General features: G+C 32.1%; 3 protein-coding genes across 3 annotated transcripts; all 3 read right to left on the bottom strand.

The window, feature by feature from the left end:
- Positions 1-1,994: 1,994 nt before the first annotated feature.
- Positions 1,995-5,362, bottom strand: LOC133670135 (protein disulfide-isomerase 5-2-like). The gene is made up of 5 exons (XM_062090617.1): positions 5,033-5,362; positions 4,482-4,585; positions 3,975-4,345; positions 2,700-3,004; positions 1,995-2,566 (listed from the first exon to the last, which is right to left on the bottom strand). The coding sequence occupies exons 1-5, from the start codon at positions 5,228-5,230 to the stop codon at positions 2,261-2,263; spliced, it is 1,284 nt and encodes a 427-aa protein (XP_061946601.1). The 5' UTR covers positions 5,231-5,362; the 3' UTR covers positions 1,995-2,260.
- A 997-nt stretch (positions 5,363-6,359) lies between these two features.
- On the bottom strand, positions 6,360-12,659 carry LOC133670250 (tRNA nucleotidyltransferase cca2). The gene is made up of 15 exons (XM_062090775.1): positions 12,297-12,659; positions 11,894-12,024; positions 11,404-11,521; positions 10,782-10,834; positions 10,625-10,674; positions 10,404-10,502; positions 9,833-9,942; positions 9,545-9,672; positions 9,174-9,240; positions 8,939-9,022; positions 8,242-8,304; positions 8,007-8,151; positions 7,228-7,395; positions 6,838-6,935; positions 6,360-6,768 (listed from the first exon to the last, which is right to left on the bottom strand). Exons 1-15 carry the CDS (start codon positions 12,627-12,629, stop codon positions 6,664-6,666), a joined length of 1,752 nt encoding a protein of 583 aa, XP_061946759.1. The 5' UTR covers positions 12,630-12,659; the 3' UTR covers positions 6,360-6,663.
- A 701-nt stretch (positions 12,660-13,360) lies between these two features.
- LOC133669389 (alpha-(1,4)-fucosyltransferase-like) lies at positions 13,361-17,103 on the bottom strand. Its single transcript, XM_062089498.1, has 3 exons — positions 16,571-17,103; positions 14,695-14,868; positions 13,361-14,562 (listed from the first exon to the last, which is right to left on the bottom strand). The coding sequence occupies exons 1-3, from the start codon at positions 17,057-17,059 to the stop codon at positions 13,996-13,998; spliced, it is 1,230 nt and encodes a 409-aa protein (XP_061945482.1). The 5' UTR covers positions 17,060-17,103; the 3' UTR covers positions 13,361-13,995.
- Positions 17,104-20,072: the final 2,969 nt, after the last annotated feature.

Below are 20,072 nucleotides of genomic sequence, written 5' to 3'. Positions count from 1 at the left end.
TAAAACCATTCGTAGATGAAAGAGAAATTGATCTTAAAGAATTTTTTATTATCTAAAACTCAAACCCAAAATGGTATATAGATTGGAAGATAACTAACCTTTCTAATAAGTGATTTATATTTTGAAAACTTGAGAAGTTAATATTGGATCCATAAAACATCAAAACTTTCAAAGAGAAGATATCTTAGATTATTTAGGCTTTGGGTTTAAACCACACACTTGTGCTCAACTTCGAGTTTAGGTTAGTTGTAAAATTATTTTTTGTCAGTCTAGTTTCATAAATAACTTATCTGATCAATAATCCTTTCTATGGACAATTTTTTTAAGAAAAATTTATAAGTTTTAAGAAAAAATTATTCTATTTTTTTTAGAATAAACATGGTTGCGTCAATTTTGATCTAAAAAATTTTGTATAAAAAGAGCATGAAGAGAGCTCTTTAGTATGCAAGTCTCTTAGAGCCATAAAAACATTCTTTACTACTATCAACAACCTTTTACTTCCTATTATTTTTCTTCGGTTTTGATTTATTTATATCCTCAATCTATTCTAGAGCTATAGATTATGTATTTAGTAGAGAGAATTTGTGTTTGTTTTCAAACTAGTTTGTATGCTTGATTGATAGAGAAATCTTTTAAGAAAGTGTTGTTGGAATCATGTGATATTATTTATATTAAAACTATTTATACAAAGTGATGAGCAATTATGATTTAAAAACAAATGATTGAATCTTTGATAGAAACATGATCGATGTTTCGACCATGTATTTCTTCAACAAGTATATCTTTATTTTTTCTATAATTTAGTGTTTATTTGACTTGAAAGGTGTCTGCATATTTTTTAAAATGAAATCGACTATAATTGATTAAGAATGCCAATAATTAACTATAATTGATCAACCATGATTGAGAAGATTGACAATATTAATTGATTATGATGCATGCTAAGTTTAAATAGAATTAGTGTTTATTGTGGATAACCGAACTCTCTCTCTCTTCTTTTTTTTTTTTTTTGATAATTTCATCTCTCATTTCTCAATATTTAGAGACCAAAAGGTGAAAAAAAATAAAGTTAAAAATCAAAATGTACAATTTTAAGACAATAGGGACTAAATATGTAAAAAAAAAACTTTAGGAGCCAAATTGAAGTGTTTTTCACCTGACTTTGAGAATGAAAGAGGTTTTCTTCCGTTAATTTTCATCTCGGTTCTTTCAAAAAAAAATTGAAATATAACTTCAAATTTTATTTTGTAATATTAATCTTTAATTTAACACCGGAATATTCTCGGACTTTTTGCAATTGAAGAGTGAGCAAAGAGAAATAGATCTCAACACATAAAATATACTAACATGCAAGGATAAAACAGTGAGGAAATAAATATTGATGACTGAAATGAAACATAGTTCACGGCCATAATGGTTTGTGAGGGAGGGTACAACAATGAAAAATAAAAATGGATTTGCTTTTAGTTTATAGTTGTAATGTGATGGAAAATCTTCTTATTTGCCATTAGGATCTACAAATCATTCCAGTACTGGTCCTCCGAGTCTCATTTTCACTGATGCATGGGAGCTTCTCCAACTTATCCATGTGATGAACATCGCTATTATGTTATCTTTATTGATTATTATTTTAAATTTGTTATGATTTCCATACTATTTTCACAATTTCAAGCACTCATAGAATGCCGATTTATTGCAAAGATTAAGCAACTAAAAATTGATCGGGGGGTGATGTGCTGCACAAAACAGGATCGGAACTTTCCGAACCGGAGGTCACCCCTATGGCCACCAGTTCTTGGAGTTTCTTGGCTGAGGCACCAATTCTTTGGTGTGATAATACTGGGGGAGCTTGCCTCTCTGTTCATCCAATCTTCCATGCACCTATTTCGGAAGGATGATGCACTTTCAGATGCCACAGGAGCACCTATTTCTTTTACAAGGTAACTTGTGTGCTTGACTTTGTGTGACAATAACACATGGTTAAACAAATTCAATGGGGAAAAAAAGGAGCAGAGCGTAGGCTATCATCATGAAAAATAAATACAAAGGTCTTTTATACCTAAAACACAAATCATCAAATTGGCTAACGTGTGCAAAAGCTGATGAACACTGGTACTCAAAAATATTCATGGAAGCGATCATTCTCTATCAAATCTAGGAGATCCAGAATAACCTGGGAGTAACTGGTTGCTTTCCCTACAGTAAAACTGTCTCGTGATTCATCATAGCACTTGCACTAACCCCCAGCAGACGGCTGACTCTAGTCTTGCTTATCCCCCGGTCTATACTCTGAGCTTTCAGCTTCAGAGCTTGTCGCGTGTTCAACTTGGTCTCCGGTACCTACCGTTAGAGGTTCCTCTTTGCTAATATGTCGGATCAGTATTAGCATTGCAACCAAAAACACAATTATGTACACAGTTCTAATTCCAATCAGTGAATTGAGATAGCCCATCAGTGATGGACCACTAATTCTATTCCGCTCTGTTTTCCCTTCTCTATATCCTGCAAGGAATTGTGAGATTTGAGACCCCTGGTCCTCCTCTTCAAAGCTTTCTGAGCCAATAACCTACAAAGTATTAAAAATAAAGTTAGTGCATGCATTATTTCTCCTCGTAAATTATGAAATTAATGGGAACTAAAACTTCCTAGTGATTTAAAAACATGGTATTTGACTATGGTATTGCAGCAGTAATACTTACTGAAAGATACTCCTCGCCTCCATCCCAAACAATCATTTTTGGTAGTTTTGTCCCCTTGGCACCAAATGTCTCTGCAAATTCCGCCCATTGTTTAACCCCAACATAACCAAATACCAAATTGCGATTTGCTGATGCAGCGGCCTTCAATGTCTTGATCAACTTTTGCGATTTCTCTTCAGACTCATCCTCTAAGATGGTCAGGACAATTTTCCTCTTATCATCTTTCAGTACCTTCAGTGTATCATAGTTTATTGGCACAGCCAAAGGAAGAAAATTTTGTTTTATGAATTCCTCCAAAAATTCCTCTGCAGGTTTAACAGAAAGGCAAGCACAACTTATAATTATGCAATGCTGCAAAAGGCAAGTAACCCATAATGGAAAAAAGTAAAAAGAAACAAACAAGGGAAAACTACAAGGAAATAATGGGAGATATCTTTGCCAAAACAGAAGAAACAGAGAGAAAAAACATTGAGCAAGAATCTGACCAAGCAAGCACCTGCTGTCTAGGTTCCATCAATCAGACTTAGTCGAGGTAACTGATAGGTTGTTAAAATATACCACACTGAGGTCCATTTAGAGTGATAAATAACCAATTCAATTGACCAGGGTAATGCACAGGTCCTCCATAAGCTAGCTTAAAATTTTCCATGTCATATTTGACCTAAACTCAGAATGAATAGTAGCCCCCAACACAAATCTCTTAGTTAAATATTCAGTTTTCTACAGTTTGAGTTATCAATGAGGATGCCCTCCCTGTTTGTGACATATAAACTGAAATGACAAAATTTCTCATATTATGAAATTATCGTTCAGGTAGTACTTCCTTAGTTGTTCTACTCAAACATCTTCATCTACACAAGCATGATGTATCTACCAAAGTTTGAAACTAATTACTGCTATACCAGTCTTTATCTGTAATAGAGCAACAAATTTGTAACACTATGATTATCCCTTATGCTATGCAAATTCTACCATGGACATGGTACACCATGTGATGACAACAGACACAAATGAAGTGCACAGAACATAACAGAGTGTTATTCCTTTTGTTATCATTGTCAGAAGTGTTTTTATTCTTTAGTTCCATTCTGTTGAAGCAAAGGGTATCTAGACAAAAACACCACATAGTCAACAACACAAGATGTCTATCAGGACATCATCAAATAAGCAAATGCAAACAGTTAAAGTTCTTAGAGAAAACTGAAAATAACATATTCGAATGGACAACAATACATAAATTAACACTAATTTCTTGGTAATGGGATGAAAGCAAACCTTCAAAGGGCCCATAAAAGATGCTATGATCATTGTAACTTGGATGAATAGATACCATAGTTGGAATCTTGTCAAAATCATATTGTACCATTACATCATCTGAGAAATCACTTGCTACAGAAAACCAAGCCTTCTTCTTATACTTTATGGCTAGATTTGATATCAAAGTCTCATTTAAACCGAAACCTATAAATATAGGAAAATATGTCCCAGCTTCTTCAACAAACTCTCTTATAGCTGAGTCGGAATTAAGGACAACAACATCAGGAGCGACAAATTTCCTCAGAAAACGAACGAGTAATTCTGCTTTCCTTGGTCCATAATATTCTGTCGGAACACCATGCATATAGATCTTGAGGGTCGGATATCCACTGCAGCAAAGACAAGTACTTGAGATCATGCAACACAAATTCATTATCTAATCACAGTATCATAGAAATACAAAATCAAAGCTGAGTTCCAAGTGAAAATAAATTAACACAAAAAAAAGAGGTAGTAGCTACTTACTCGACTTCATGTTTCCTAGCAAGACGGGTATACTTGTCGGCATTCACTTTCGCTATGACTATAGGTTTCTTCAATTCAGCGAGAATTGGAGCAGCCACATCTAACTGAAAAATAAAAAATAATTAATTAAAAAATATACTGTAACGAATAATCACACTATGCATTGCTCTGACTGATTAACAAAAAAAAAAAAAAACTAAATTTCTTCAACTCGAACAATATCCATAAATCTATATCTCAAAAGGCTGCCTATTTAAAAACCTAAACAAAAAAAAATGAGACTTAGATTTCTGAATTATGAATAATTTCAGTTAAAAGATCACGGGAAAAAAAAAAAACACTAGCAAACTGTAATCTCAAATTAAAAGAAAAAAAATATTATGATCTTTACAATCACGCCATTAATCATAGCATCACAGTAATCAATACATAAAAACTAAGATGAGATCAAATAAAAATTGTCTAAATTTTTCTCCAGATCTTATCAAGAAAGTATGAGCTTGGCATTAAGTTCAGTAAAAGCTATAAGAATAAGAGAAAGGAGGAGAAACCTCGGGAGCGAGGCGCTTGCAGTGGGTGCACCAAGGGGCGTAGAAATCGACGAAGACATAGTCGTTGGCGGCAATAGTAGAATCGAAATTCGATTCGTCTAGCTCCAACACTGTATTTATTTTGTCAGCTCTTGTTGATTCTGTTGCCGATATTATTATGGATAATATGAGGATTAAGGATGATCGCGTCGTCTTCATGTTCTTTCGGATGGATGAGTAGATGATGGTGTTGTGTTTCGTTTAGTACTATGTTTATGTTTTAAGGTTGGATTTTGTTTTTCTTTTTCTTTTCTTTCTTTTTATTTTATTTAAAACAAAGTTGATTCGGTAAAACTAATCACTGGGAGAAAGTGGTTTGGATTGGTTTGGTTTGGTGTGGATAGGATTAAGGAGTGGTTTTTATAAATATTTAATTTTTTTGTGTTTTTAAATTATTTTTATATAATAATATTAAAAAATAATTTTTTTAATAAAAATTATTTTAATACTAGAAGCAATACTATAATAATATTAAATAAATTCTGAATTAGACTTGTTTGCTTATCTAATAAAAAAATGTTAAATGTCAAATAATATTATACCTAATGAAACAATATCTTAAATATTATTTTATTTTATTCTAATTAATTTTTACTAAACTTTTAAAAAAAATCATTAAAAGCTATACAATAAGAAAGCTTGCTAATATTATAAAAAATATTTTAATCTTATTTGAAAATAATTTTAAAATTAAATAGTATTTAATAGAATAATATCTTAAATATAATTTTTAATTAGTTTATTTAAAAATAAATAATTAATTTTTTTTAAAAAAATAAATCTCATAAAAACCTCTCATGCATTTAGATCTGGATGTGCTAGCCTCAAAATAGAGAAGGCTATGAGCTCTTCTCTATTAGCTCATGAGCCTCCAAGGCTTGTGCATTTGATCCTCTTATCAATTTTTTTATATTATTAAATTAGATATGCAGCATATCATTTATCAATCTAGGTTATCATTTTAAAAAAAATTTCAATAATATTTATTTCTAATTTTAAATTACCCTTTAATCTATAAAAATAAACAAAAAGTTAACTTAAATAAAAAAAAACTACAAAACTCAATTTAGATGAAAAATCAAAAACACTTAAATGCTACTACTATAAAAAAAAAATAACAAAACCAATAACTCTCTCTTTCCTTGTTTTTTCAATAATTTTCCCTCTCATCTCTTAAATCTAAAAACCAAAAAATAAACATAATTTTTCCATCGTACATCCCAAGGAGCAGAGAACAATGAAGCAAAAGAGGCTAAAAAAGAATGCCAGGATCCCTAAACTGCGAAACTAGCCCAACACTTCCTAAAGCTTTGATTCTTATATGATCAACTACACTCCAATTGGATGTCAGTGCAGATCACAAGATACTTGCAGCTAATGCAGGATCTTGCACGTTAAGTTAAAGATCTGTACAAAACTATTAATGAAATATCAAGCTAAAACCCTGCACATCGACTGCTCTTTCTGCCTGCGTTAGTTTTGAAATAGTGGATGTTCATGGGACCTCAAAAACGATTGGTAGGTTGAACAAAAGCCTGTTTGCTAGGTTACTTCCTCCGCTAAGTAGAGCGAGTCACATTTTACTAAGAATGTTACTCCATCTTTGCACGCTTCAAATGTGTTTCCTTCATCCAATCAAGGCATTCCTCCACTGTCCCTGCAGGATGAGCGAACTGCCATGCGAACAGTTTTTGTTGCTGCAAGGAAGGGATATATTAGAATCTAGAATTCTACAATAGTTTCAAAGTGAGGAAAATATGTCTTACCCATTCCTTAACAACCGGTCCTCCGGATTTAAGCTGCAAAACAGTCATGATATCCTTCCCATTAACCAATGGCTTTAAATCCCACACTTTTTCAAGACCTGCATCTCAACAAATCCTACATTTCAGAACAAGCAAGGCTGGTTCCCAGTCAATCACAAGGGCTCCACTACAGTTTTAAGATTTGGGCAAAACCAAGATAAATAAATATACTGGAAAACATGGGAGGTATTTCCTCGTCTATGAATGCATAAGGTCCGATAAAGCAAACAGAGCAAGTTACCTAGTTTATTAAAAATGCAATTCAGCATCTTTTGCAAGATATACTCCATGGATATTTAAACATTTCTAAAGGAAAAAATTCACAGAAAGAAATTTGGCAGTGTCTTGTACCTAGATTAACAATGGCATCTTCAGCTGCTTTAAATAAGTCCTTTCTCCTGTCAAGTTCAAATTTCTTTTCTAAAAAGTCTTGAGTAGAGTCCGTGTCAGAAGGATATAACATTGTTGATATCAACAAACCAACTCGCCAAAATTCCTTAACTTCCCGTAATAGAAATCCTGAATATATAAGAATAAACAATTAGCAAAGAGAATCTGTGCAACTCAGAAAATTTTGAAAACACGTTTAATGGATGACCATCCAGCCATTCAAATAAGAGCGTGTCAAAGTATAATTGCAAATTTATCAACATTTATTCATTAACTGATTGACTTGTCGCATAAAGAAGTTTATCCAATCAAGGTGACATTATTCATTAACTGATTGACTTGTCGCAAAAAAGTTTATCCAATCAAGGTGACATGACTCAGCAAATTTATCAAGACACGCACCATTGAATGGCATAGTACATATAAAACCTATCTAAGTCACGTCACTAATTACAAAACAGATCCATTAGGTATTGCTAGTATTATTCTCCAGAGTCCAAATAAATTGCACATAGGGCTCGCTTCACACAAAAATAGTGGAAAATTATGATAAGGAAATTAAATTTGCTATGAACTTGTGGAACTTTAGAGGTATCTTCAATAGTGAGGGATAATGCTAAAGAAATCCAACTTGACTTGCCCAGCTAAAATAATTGTCAAATGTTAACAAACAGTTCAAAGGAAAATCTTAGCACAAAGAGAGCGACAGAACTTCAAAATACACTACCAAGAACTAGTACCTGTTGCTACTCGGAGTTTTGATGTTATAGGTACATCAAAAAGTTCCATGCCCATATCCACTTCAGCAGGCTGTGTATCGTCATTAGATATAAGCAAAGGAATCAAGGTCAAGAATTTCTCTAATGACCTGTGTATCTTGATAACCTACAAAAGGAGGGTTAAGACTTTCTAGATGTTCAAGAAGTCGTGAAGATGTCGATGCAAAAAACCTAGTGAGAGGAGATTTGAACTGACTGTTTCAGGATCACTGGCTTTTTGCTTCAGAGAGTCTCTGAATATATAGTTGACAACAGGCACCTGCAATGAAGAAACATGGTTTAGCTTTAGCAACAGAAAAGGTAAACTCTTGGAAAGAAATATAAAATACACATCTGTAGAATCAATCAATTACAGGAGTTGAAACTGTCATTCCATTCACAATAATTAGGGTACAACAAACACCGGAAAAGATGAATAATTCATCAAATGCATTGAGGTTATTTATGATTGAATAAAAACTCATCTCATTTTACAATTTTTTTGGACAATCTAAAAATAATAAAGCTTCTAACCACCTAAAAAATTTTAGAAGAGAGAGAAGAGACAGACCACAGTAGTAAACAAGAAATAGATCCAAGAAAATGCCCAATGCTTGTCACTGCCTTTTTTATAAAAGAATCAATGAGGTCAGAACTTTCTAGTCCTCATCATCCTTCAAAAGGAAAATGATCAGGAACCAACATTATTATTCTTATTCATCCATCAAAATTAGTTGTGGGACAGCCTGAAAACTGAATTTCAAGACTGCAATCATAATTTGGCTCCAATTTCTATGAATACGGCTCAATGCTCCTTCAATGCATAAAATGTAGATTCACGGTGAAAGAAACAAGCAACAAAAAGAGCAAACCAAAGATTTAAGAAAAATAGAGGCAAAGAATAAGGGGAGCACCTTTTTACCCTTTTCATCCTTGTATATGGTGTTTCTGAATGGAAGAAATAAAGCAGCATACAAACAAAGCCTTCTTTGCTCACCCTAAAGCTCAGGAATTTAGAATTAAAATTCACAACCTTAAACAATATATAGAACATTGAAGAAAAGATAAAGAAGAGGAAGCATGTAATACATAAGGCTGACAGACAGCTAGAGAAAAAATAATTTAAAGAATCTATCATGGCTCACTCACAGTGAAGGAGGAACCTCCAATTAAATGAATAAGGTTCCACGCAGCATCCAGATAAGCAACACAGAGCCTAAAAGGGATCAAGAGATTATTGTCTGAACATAAATGACAAACACAGACAAACAAAGCTGCTCAAAATCACAGGGACATCTCAAAGGCTAGTTATAATAATCCTAGAAAATTTCTGAGAAATCTTTTAGTGACACCCAAAAGCACCAGTTTTGTAAGTGAGAATAGTGCGTTCTACTTGTAATCAAAAAGGCATTCCAGTTATAGATGCAAACGAAACTTTTCCCATTGCACCAAGCAATAGTATCTAGATCATTTCAACTATTATTTTTGGTGATCTTGGGCTGTTTTAGATCTTATCATACCCCTGACATTCTTCTGACACTGTTGGCTCAACCTTTGGGTGAAGATTGAAGACAACCCAAAATAATGTCAGATCAGCAATATAGGTCATAGCTTTAACAGGTTGATTGCCAGAGATCATGAGATCAATCTGCACAAGAACAGACAGGAATAATGCAAGTAATGAATAACTATTCCCCAATAAAACAGTATCTAGAAAGCCCCAAAGGACAAGTTAAAGTTGTCTTCCTAGGAAATCAAATATCATAATCAAACTTGCTATTTCAGCCATGACAAAGGGTAAAGATTACTTCAGTTCCAATACGCTCTTTGCTGATTTTTGCTTTGAGAGCGTTTTTCACATCATCACAGGCAGCAGCTTCTTTAAGCTCTTCTTCAAGTACAAATCCAAACCTTGCACCTAAAATGACTAAAATGAGACGAATATATAACAAATGTGGATACATGTAAAGTGAGCAAAGAGAGAATTGGAAGTTGTGTCACCTAACTCATGCCAAGTAATTGGCCATGACTTCAAATATTTTGGTCAGAATGGGAAATGAGGAGATCAGAAGATTTTTGGATGTATTAGCTAAAAATTACTGATCTATATTCAAATAAATGATAACCCTTTGAAGTAGCAGAAGCAGCCTCTGAGGAAATAATACAATGAATAAGGAAGCAGAAATTCAAGAAAAAAAATACATGTAGCAGTTTCGATACTATGATATTTTGAATCAGTTGCTCTAAGAAAATTACATATGCTTTTCCAAATGCTTAATTACTTCCAACTTTTACCAAAGAAGAGAAAAGGCAATCAAAATTTGCCTCACACAATATAGCGGTATAATAGAACAGATGAAAATATAAATTCAGAATTACCAAACCGAATAGCTCTCAGAACTCGAAGTGGGTCATCCAAAAAGGTATCTTTTGGAGGTAAAGGAGTTACTATTTTTCCAGATTTTAGATCTTCAATGCCTGTAATAGAAGAGGGGAAAAGAAAAAATGTCTGAAAAGTGGCAAAGCTATACACATAGCAAGTGACAAAGTTACATTCTTGGAACAAATAAAAAGCATAACAAAGTAAAACATATTCTAACCTCTTCCAGTTAGGTCTTCAACAGAACTGGTATTGATATTGTAGAACAAGCTGGCCAACAGAAGAAATCGAAATGCACCAAGATTAGCCGATAGCAATACCTCTTGCAAACAGGTGTGGACAGTGTCCTTGACTTACCAATATCAAAATTAAAATACCTGTTGATGGTTAAATCCCTTCTATATGCGTCTTCTTTTGCTGTGCCAAATGTCTGTGATAAAACAGGTTAACTTAAATAGTGATGCACCCAGCACAGGTAAACTTGAATAACTAAAAGTCATACATCCTACATGAAGTAAGAATTTAACCAAACAGCAAGAAAATAGCTCAACTTAAAGTAATGATCAAACAGAAAATCACTGTGATGGAAACATTTAAGTGCACTAATAATACACACAAGTTTCTAACCTATCTACATCAACAACCAATTCAAAGTTTTCAGTCTCTCAAACCATGATCCAAAAGATGATTAGCTACTTCATGGAGTAATTCAGCCCCTTTACCAAATTAACAGCACATGTCAACATTTATAAAATATTGAAAATGAAAAATAATGTAAAGGATTCAGAATATGAAATATTATGTAATGAAATTCTGTTCCTAATTACCTCATTCTTATTAATTTCCTCATATAAGCATGCCAAATTCAAAACAAGAAAACACTGACTGTATATAGCATGTTTTAAGTTCTTCTTAACAAACAGAACAGCATCAGGTACATGTCATGCACATGAAATTAGAAAAATAATAGCTGAGTGAGTTCTAAGCTAAATTTTATACCATCGTAGGAATGCGGCTGTTCTCACTGTAGTCTTCACTCCTTAAGTTTACAAAATCAATCCATAAATCAAGAAGACGCATCCTTGCAGTTTCCAAGTGTTTAGACTGGTCAGGATTGCTGCAAAAGTAGAATCAGATAACATTAAGGTCACATGTGATATCATAAAACACTATGAAGACCAAAAGGCTAAAATTTGTAAAATAATGACCACTATTAATCTATTAAGAAGTTCAAACCACCACATGAAAAGGAGATGTGCAAGGATAGCAATTGAAATGTAATATTTAGATTCAGCAACATGAATTTTTCCAATAAGACAAGATAAAGGGGAAAACATCTTAAAGAACAGAACAAGAAACTGGCAAAGTCATCAAAGTCAAAAGAAAATCTTTTAAAAAAATCTGGTTTTGAAATGAAACCAAAAGTATATTTAACTTTGAACAGAAAATAATTATCCCTAAAATGAAGAAAATAAATAAATACTTATACCGTGGAATAACCCCAACTCCATGAGCCTCTTCCCCGGTAGATAATAAGTATTCCCTAACCTTATCAACAAATTCGCTGCCCAACATATTGTCGATAGCAATGTCGATGTCACAACATTCTTTGCCTAGAAGCTGCAAAAAACATTAAAAAAAAATCTTATACGAATCCCAGAAGATAAAAAAGCACTAAGAATTTTAATCAGACAATAAAAACCCATAGAAAAAGAAAATCATTAAAGTCTTATCATTTCCTCCAGCATTCTTATTGCTCAAGACTTATATGACCAGAACCATTTACTCCTCACGATTCTCTTCGCTAAACCTTCATTATTCATTGCGGACTTTCATCAAACATGCTTTGGGCATCTTCTCACAACACATAATACCGCAGCACTAAAGCTTACCTTATCACGAACCCAACCCCCAGCTACACGGAGCTCAGTATTGAGATTGAAATGGCGAAGAGTGTTGACTAAGCGGTCAAAAATCTGCTTTTCAACCTCATTCAGTTCAATCTTGTCTTTCACTTCAATCACTGCTCTTGCTGCTGCCTCTGATGACACTGTCGCCATTTCCTTACAATAAAAAACCCCAGGAGTTTGAATTCGAGTTAGGGTTTTACTTGGGTAGGAAAAGCTTGGAAGAGAGACGAAGTTTGTTTTGCGTCTGTTGAGGAGGCTTGGGGAGAAGAAAAGACGGAGGGGGTCGAGTTTTACAGTGTTGAGAAATGCTCGCATTGTTTTCTTCTTTTCTTATATTGTTCTTTTTTTTAAGGAGTACGCTACCGGTTTTATGACCTTTTGAATATGGCTGTGGGAACCCATACCTTTGCCTCTCTTTTTTTTTCAATTCTTATTTTCTTTGAGAATTAGTCTATGAAAATAAATTTATTTAGATTTGAAAGTTGCACCAATCAATTCGAAATGAGGTGTAATTCTTGTTTTTATTTCAATAAACAAATGTTGATGAATTTTTTAAAAACTTGATACAAGCTCAATTTAGGATTTTTTTTAAGAAAATATTTAATTCCCTTATAATTATTTTATATGTAATAAATATTCTTTTTCTACTTTTAATAATCTAGTTATCTTTGTTTAAAAAAAAATAACCAATACATAAAAAATTTATTATACACTAAAAATAATAAAAATATCTTCACTTAAAATTTTTATATATATATATTTTTATCATAGTTGAATTTCAAACATCACAATCTTAAAAATTAACATTTGTTCTTAAATTTAAAATGTAACGAAATGACCCATTTCTATAATAATAAAAAATAATAATAATAATTTTAATTATTATAATTTTAAAAAATAACTTAACTGATAAGATTTTAAGTTTGCTTTTCAATAATTACAAGTTTAAATTCTCTTAGAATCAGTGAAGTTTACATAATCTATTATTAGTCGAGGAACGCACAAGTTAACCCAAACAACAACGTTAATAAAAAAATAAAAAATAATAAAAAAGTTCATAATAATCAGATTAAAATTGTAAGGATTGGTTTTTTTTTTCCGCCATTTGAATTGGATCTATAAAAATCAATATTAAATAACATCGAGCATAGTACGCTAACGAATTATGATAACGAGGCCCATCACAACAACTAATCCACCTCCTGTCGTCTCCGCTCCAACTTCTAAGCAAAACTTTTACGAGGTTCTTGGCTCAAACTGGTGGTGAGAAGCACTGTTAGGCCAGTGACTGAGAAGCAACCACACTACCATAACACATGTTGAATCTTTAAAACCAGATAGACTTTTTGGATGAGCTGGGGTTTAGGTCACCATTTTGTATGGGGTAAGCCAAAATCTACAGATGAAAAGTCTGGTTCCACACTCTGAGATCCATCATCAATCATCAAACTACACACAAATCAAGCCTCCTTCAATTGAACCAGACAATTTCATCATGGAAAATGATAATTGACTCGCCCAATTGTATACACCCTGTCATGTGTTCTCTGGTCTCTACAACAGGTCGTTCTTGCTTGTGTGCAACTAACAGCAATCCATTCAATTGGAGTAGAAAAATCTTGGATTCACTATGATAGCTGGCAAAACCAATCCAAATGAGAGTGAAATAAACAGAATCCCACTAAGCTCTAGCATCTCTCCCTCCTTTCCTGCTGACAGCCTCGCACAATCGGCAAGGCAACGTGTCAAGGCTTGCAGCACGGGTCTTCCCATAATTACCCAAAACACCACATCTTCTCCATGCATGGTATTCAGCATAGGCTACAGGGTCATTAGCTAGGTTCTTGAGATAAGAAGCCAACTCCTCCTTGGAGCTAAATTTGGTCCCATCTATTATTGAATGTGGAGGAACAAAGTCCAAAACATTGGGTGCACCAAAATATATTGGAACTGCACCGGAATCTAAAGCATAAAATAGCTTTTCTGTCACGTAACTCTCTGTCCAGGTGTTTTCAATGGCAAGGACAAATTTATAATGAGACATGGCACAATGTAGATGATCCCACCATTTTGGTTTGACACTGGCATCATTGGCACACTCAGGATAGAAAGAAAGGGCCATGTCTAGCCCGCCAACATTGTTCAAGCACTTGCCAAAGGAATGGTGAGGCAGCAAGCTGAGGAGACTCTTAGCCAGCTGGTTTCTATCAGCAAGGCAGCGTGATGAAGACCAATAAACTAGTGTATCCTAGGAAGGAAAAACGATAATGAAATCAACCACTAATTTCTTTACTGGAAATAATATAATTTTAATTGATAAAAAAAAAAAAGGCAAACTAGCAGAAGGAATAGAAAAAGGAATGATAAGCCAGACACTTACTTTGTCCTTACGATGAGACACGTGATAATTTCGACCATTATGAAAGAGTGCACCAGCATATGTTGACTGAACATCATCTTCCGCATGATAGCTAATAAATAAATCCTCATGACCTGAACGTTTCCTGCCAGCCTCAAGATCCATATAGACACGAAGTGGATCACCATTGCGCCTCTAACAATCACATTAAAATTGCCAATTAATGAGCAAATAAGCTAACAGGGATGCACAGGTTGCAGAAAAAAACTCAACCAGGGTAAGTGAGCAGATATATGTAGATCAGAAACAAAAAGGATTTAACATGTTTGTGACAAGAGAAAGAACTACGGCAAGAGTGATCATCTCTTTCTCCTTGTTGACCACTGCCAGAGTTATCACAATTATATTGTTTTTATACACGGATGTCAAGATTCCAAAGCACTGCCAGCTGCAGCACTCATGCTTGGTCAATTTGTCGAAATAGTTCTTCTGCACAGCATGTGATGTACAGTAGCATTTGCTCAGTTTGGAACATAACTTCCATTCTATAAAAAGATGTCTTTTCCCCATGCCTTCCATAACAACCTACAAATAGCTAAAGAAATACAACTCCATAACTCCCCTTTCATCTTAAAAAGCCTCCAGCCCTGAATGAGTTTACTTGTGCTTCATGACACTAGACCTAAGTGACACTCACGGTTTAGTATGTCTACTGCCACATGGTGTTAGACCAGAATCAATAGAACAACAAATGAGTGTCAGATTCAGGGTCTCTCCACCATGCCATTGGGGTGCCTGCACAGCTATTTGTGGAGAACAAGCAACTCCTCCTTTTTCTAAAATCTGCACTCTGCTAGTTTTGTAAGATAAGAAAAAAGGGCAAATAAAAAAAAAGAAAAAAAAAGACTGTCTTGGGATAACAGAAGGGTGTTCACCAAACACTCAAGCTAATCATATCCACAAACCAGGACCAAACAGCCATATTTCCTTGCAAAGATAGAGCTAAATACAACACCTTCGTCCATTGTTTTTTTTTTTTTTTGCTTTTTTTTTTTATCATACCTTTCCCCAGTGTTAAAGATTATAAATATTAAAGAAATTGTACCCAAGCAGCCACCTGAGTGAAAACAAGACACTCTAGAAAGAACTTTGGAATTCTCAATGTCTCTCAAGGAAATAAGTTTTCTGTTTTTTATCTTTACCTTTCAACAAAACTTTATAAAGATAATTCGCATCAAAATTCCCAAAATTGCATACGAAGATTGCATTCTGGATACCATGATCCAAAGCAAAGTCTTTCCTCCTTAATCCATGAAACATCATCTAAATCACCTAACCTAGAATTGACCTCCTTAAACTAGCCATAAGCTGGAAATATAGACAAACAGTGCAGACATTGCCGTCCCCATATGCCAATTGTACCACATAGAACTTGCAGATGCCATCACTAACAAGAAAATTGGTTCTAAACAATTTGCTGTGAAGTCTGTCTATCTAGGCAATCAACTTTATGGTTTGTTCCAAAATCAGCTTGCGATTGGCAATGGAGGGATCTTAGGTTTAAATCTATTATTGTATTAAAGAAATCAGTACCAGTAACGGCAGAGCACATATATGAAAACAAACAACAAACATGATTACCTATTATTTTGAACACAAGACCACATTTCTCAACACAGCAAAATTGCAGTCACCAAGTATCATATTCTACCTAGTTGATGCTCACCTATCATCACTTGCTCATTAGAAATATTTAAATAATACAATACAACAAATGCATCTAAAAATATACGCTTCAGATTTCCAACAACAACTAAGTCTATGGATTTAACACTTTCTGCAATTCCAATAAACTGAAAATCTCGAAACAAATAAATCTTGGGTCAAGACAAAATACCTGAAGTGGAGGAGGAGCTGTTTCAAACAACAAAGCATCAGGCTTGTCAGCAAGAACAGAAGACTTAGTCCACAAACAACTCAACCCACAACGACAAGAATACAAATTATCCAAATTGCTAGGAATCCAAGTCCACCCTTTAACCAAAACACTGACATGCTGCATCTTCAACTCACTACACCCCACATCACCTTTAACAACCTGCACGGAAACAGACCCATTTGACCCCTTTGACCCAAAAGAGTCCAAATTCTTATATTTCTCTCTAAACTGAACACAACCCACTTGAGAATCCCATTTCTTGAAAGCAATGAACAAGTCAGTGAAAGGATCTGATCCTGTTTTGATAGGAAAGTTTGAGTCTTTAATAGAAGAGGTAATCGAGGTTGTAATGGATGGAAATTCAAGGAAACCAGAAAAGAAAAGGATTATGACTGTAAAGAACAGCATGAGTGTGATTGTGTAAGTGCTAAGGGGTTTTAATTGCATGATGAAATAGATTTTGAACTGGGTTTAACTCTCTTTCTCTATAGAAAAAAAAAAAGAAATAAATAAAAAGAGGAGATTTTTGGGGTTTTTGACTTAAATGATTTTTTTTTTCTCTTCTTTAGTTTTTTTTTTTTTTTTGCAGAAAATAGCATGTTTTGTTAAATATTTTAGAAAAATAACACAAGTTAAAAAATATTTAAAAAATAATATAATTAAAACATAGTATTATTTATAAATAACTACAATTTAAAATAATGGTGATGTCTTAAAATATTTTTTTAAAATAATTACTATTTAAAATAACAGTAACTTTGTGAATGTTCTCAAAACTTTTTTTTTATAAATTAACCAATCTCAATGAAAAGTCAACTAATTATTCCTATGACAACTTGAAAAAATATTAAAGGAAATTATAATTAATCATAAATTAATTTCAATAAAATCTTTAATAAATTAAGATCATATCTAGTAATTTTTCAAGATTTAGTTAAAATTATATTGTTAAAATTTTTATACAATACTTGATATATCAAAAACAAAGCTTTGATATGTCCTTACTGACTCATTTTTTCTTAATTATTGAATCTTAAATTTTATTTTTTAGCCATTAGATCTTTGTAAAAATTTAGGGTCATTATTGTTTCTCGGAAATTAGTTTTCAGGAAATCACTTTCCAAACTTTTCTATGTTTGTTAAAATACTTTCCAGTCAAAGGAAAACACTTTCCGGTCAACGGAAAACACTTTCGAGTCCAAGAAAAATTTGACTTGGTTTCCAAGAAAGTGTTTTCTCTTTTGGTTGTGTTTGTTTTATGAAAAGCGATTTTTGAAAAACTATTTTCCAAACTTTCATGTGTTTGTCTGCCATTATAAAAGTTGGTCAACGGAAAACACTTCCCAGTCAAAGGAAAATTTGGCTTGGTTTTCAAGAAAGTGTTTTCCTGAAAAAGTTGGGCAGAAAACACTTTTCGAAAGTTGTGAAAAATTTAAAAATGTCATTATTTGCTAATTATATCAAATTTGATCCTCAAACTTTTGATTGCTATATATGTTTTGTTTTGAATATTTATTTTTTAATTTCATCTCTTAAATTTTAATTTTTATATTACCTTTGATCCTTATATTTATAATTGCTATTTGTTTTTTCCTTATCATTTTTTATTGAAATTTTTTATCTATCAAATTTGATTCTCATTCTTTTGATTGTTACTTATTTTATTTGAAATAATTTATGAAATGTTAATTATTATTATTTTAATTTCTTCATCTTTTAATTTTTTTATTTTTTATTTGATCTCTATTATTTTGATTATTATTTATTTTATCTGAGATAATTATAAAATTATATTTTTTTCAATTTCATTCTCATTCAACTTTTTAATTTGTAAGATTTGTTTCTCATTATCTTAATAAACTTGAAAAAAATAAAACATTAATAAGTTATTTTTCAACTCATTTTCCATAACATAACCAAACACTGGAAAGTGTTTTCCAACTTATTTTTCATTACACTACTAAACATCGGAAAATACTTTATCGGAATTCACTTTCCCAGAATTTACTTTCCCAGAATTCATTTTCCAAAAAAAAACTACTTTCCAGTAAACATGGCCTAGAGATATAATTTTTGATACATCCATTATTCTTAACTGCTATTCTCTATATTTTTTTAAAATATATTACTTTTTCAAAACTTTAATGAGAGTATAGAGATGTTTGACAGTATATGCTTTTTAAAGTGTTTTTTACTTAGAAATATATCAAAATAATATATATTTTTATTTTTTAAAAATTATTTTGTATATCAATATATTAAAATAATATGAAAATACTAAAAAATAATTTAAAATAAATAAATAAATTTTTTAAAAAATATTTTTAAAATACAAAAATAAATATTAGAATTCTAAAATATCATAGGTGAAGACGAGGGAGAAAGAGAGTTAAAAAATGTAACGCAAAACAATAATAAAGAGCAGTTAACACCTGACTACTTTTAAGGTTTTGCAAAAGGTGGATCTGGTCTTCGGTTTATCGGTTCTCCTCCTCCCTGGCTTTAAATTTCTTATGCACGTGGCTAATTTAAGAGACCATTAACGAGTTTGTTTTATGTAAAATATTTTACATTATAATTTTTTTATATTTATTTTATTAAAAATATTTTATAAAAAATATTATTACTAGTCAAGTATGATCAAATTTATAAAATATTGAAGTAAAACAAATATCCTTAAGTATATAGTTTTTTACGTTTTTGGTATTACTAGTTTATCCTGCGGCTTTGATAAAAGTAATTTGAATGTAAAAAATAATATTTAAACTCTAAGAAACTTTTAGTATTGTTATTAAATTTGGTATATTAATTTAAATTTATAAATTTTTAACCTGAACTTTTTATTTAATCCAGAATTTAAATTAAATCTTATAAAAGTTGCCTTGATATCTAATATAACCTTGTCAACTAGGTATTTTCAAAGAAAAAACTCAAAACAAAAAAAGAAGAAGCAAGTTGTGTTCACCTTAGTCATCTCGCAACCTCTTTGTGAATTTTATTGGTTTAAATTAATTTTTTAATTTATTATATGATAAAAAAATATAAAAAATTATTTTATAACTAATTTTATGTTGAATGATAAAATTTAATAAAAAAACTCAATATTCAAAGATAAAATTAAAAAAATAAAATAAAAGATTAACAAAAAGATCCCAACTATGTTAGGTTACGCCTGTAACAAAACAATAAGCACATGGATCCAAGACAAGCCCACATGCTTGGTCTCATATATATATATATATTATAAGCTTCCATGCCCCTTTTTCTAAGAAAATAGCACACCTAGTAGGAATCGAACCGTGACCTTTAGGCACCAACTCACACACTAACTAACTTAGTTAAAGAAACAATATGTTATCAAATCATAAAAAAAAAATATTTATTTGGTTCCTTATTTATATAAACAATTAAATTGTCAAATGATTGGCTAACATAACTAAGGTATTTTTTCCTTGTAAAG

Source organism: Populus nigra, chromosome 12 (genome assembly GCF_951802175.1).
Source record: "Populus nigra chromosome 12, ddPopNigr1.1, whole genome shotgun sequence".
NCBI classification, from domain to species: Eukaryota; Viridiplantae; Streptophyta; class Magnoliopsida; order Malpighiales; family Salicaceae; genus Populus; species Populus nigra.
This window is presented reverse-complemented; position numbering and strand designations above follow the sequence as displayed.

Coding starts and splice junctions, on each gene's coding strand:
- LOC133670135 (XM_062090617.1), bottom strand. CDS start 5,230: ATGAAGACGACGCGATCATCCTTAATCCTCATATTATCCATAATAATA. Junction 3,005..3,974: donor CTTTTATGGGCCCTTTGAAG/GTTTGCTTTCAT, acceptor TTAAACCTGCAG/AGGAATTTTTGGAGGAATTC. Junction 2,567..2,699: donor GAGGCGAGGAGTATCTTTCA/GTAAGTATTACT, acceptor AATACTTTGTAG/GTTATTGGCTCAGAAAGCTT.
- LOC133670250 (XM_062090775.1), bottom strand. CDS start 12,629: ATGCGAGCATTTCTCAACACTGTAAAACTCGACCCCCTCCGTCTTTTC. Junction 12,025..12,296: donor GGGGTTGGGTTCGTGATAAG/GTAAGCTTTAGT, acceptor TGTTTTTTGCAG/CTTCTAGGCAAAGAATGTTG. Junction 8,305..8,938: donor AGGATGAAAAGGGTAAAAAG/GTGCTCCCCTTA, acceptor TCTTCATTGCAG/GTGCCTGTTGTCAACTATAT.
- LOC133669389 (XM_062089498.1), bottom strand. CDS start 17,059: ATGCAATTAAAACCCCTTAGCACTTACACAATCACACTCATGCTGTTC. Junction 14,869..16,570: donor CAGCTCCTCCTCCACTTCAG/GTATTTTGTCTT, acceptor TGTGATTGTTAG/AGGCGCAATGGTGATCCACT. Junction 14,563..14,694: donor TGTCTCATCGTAAGGACAAA/GTAAGTGTCTGG, acceptor TTTCCTTCCTAG/GATACACTAGTTTATTGGTC.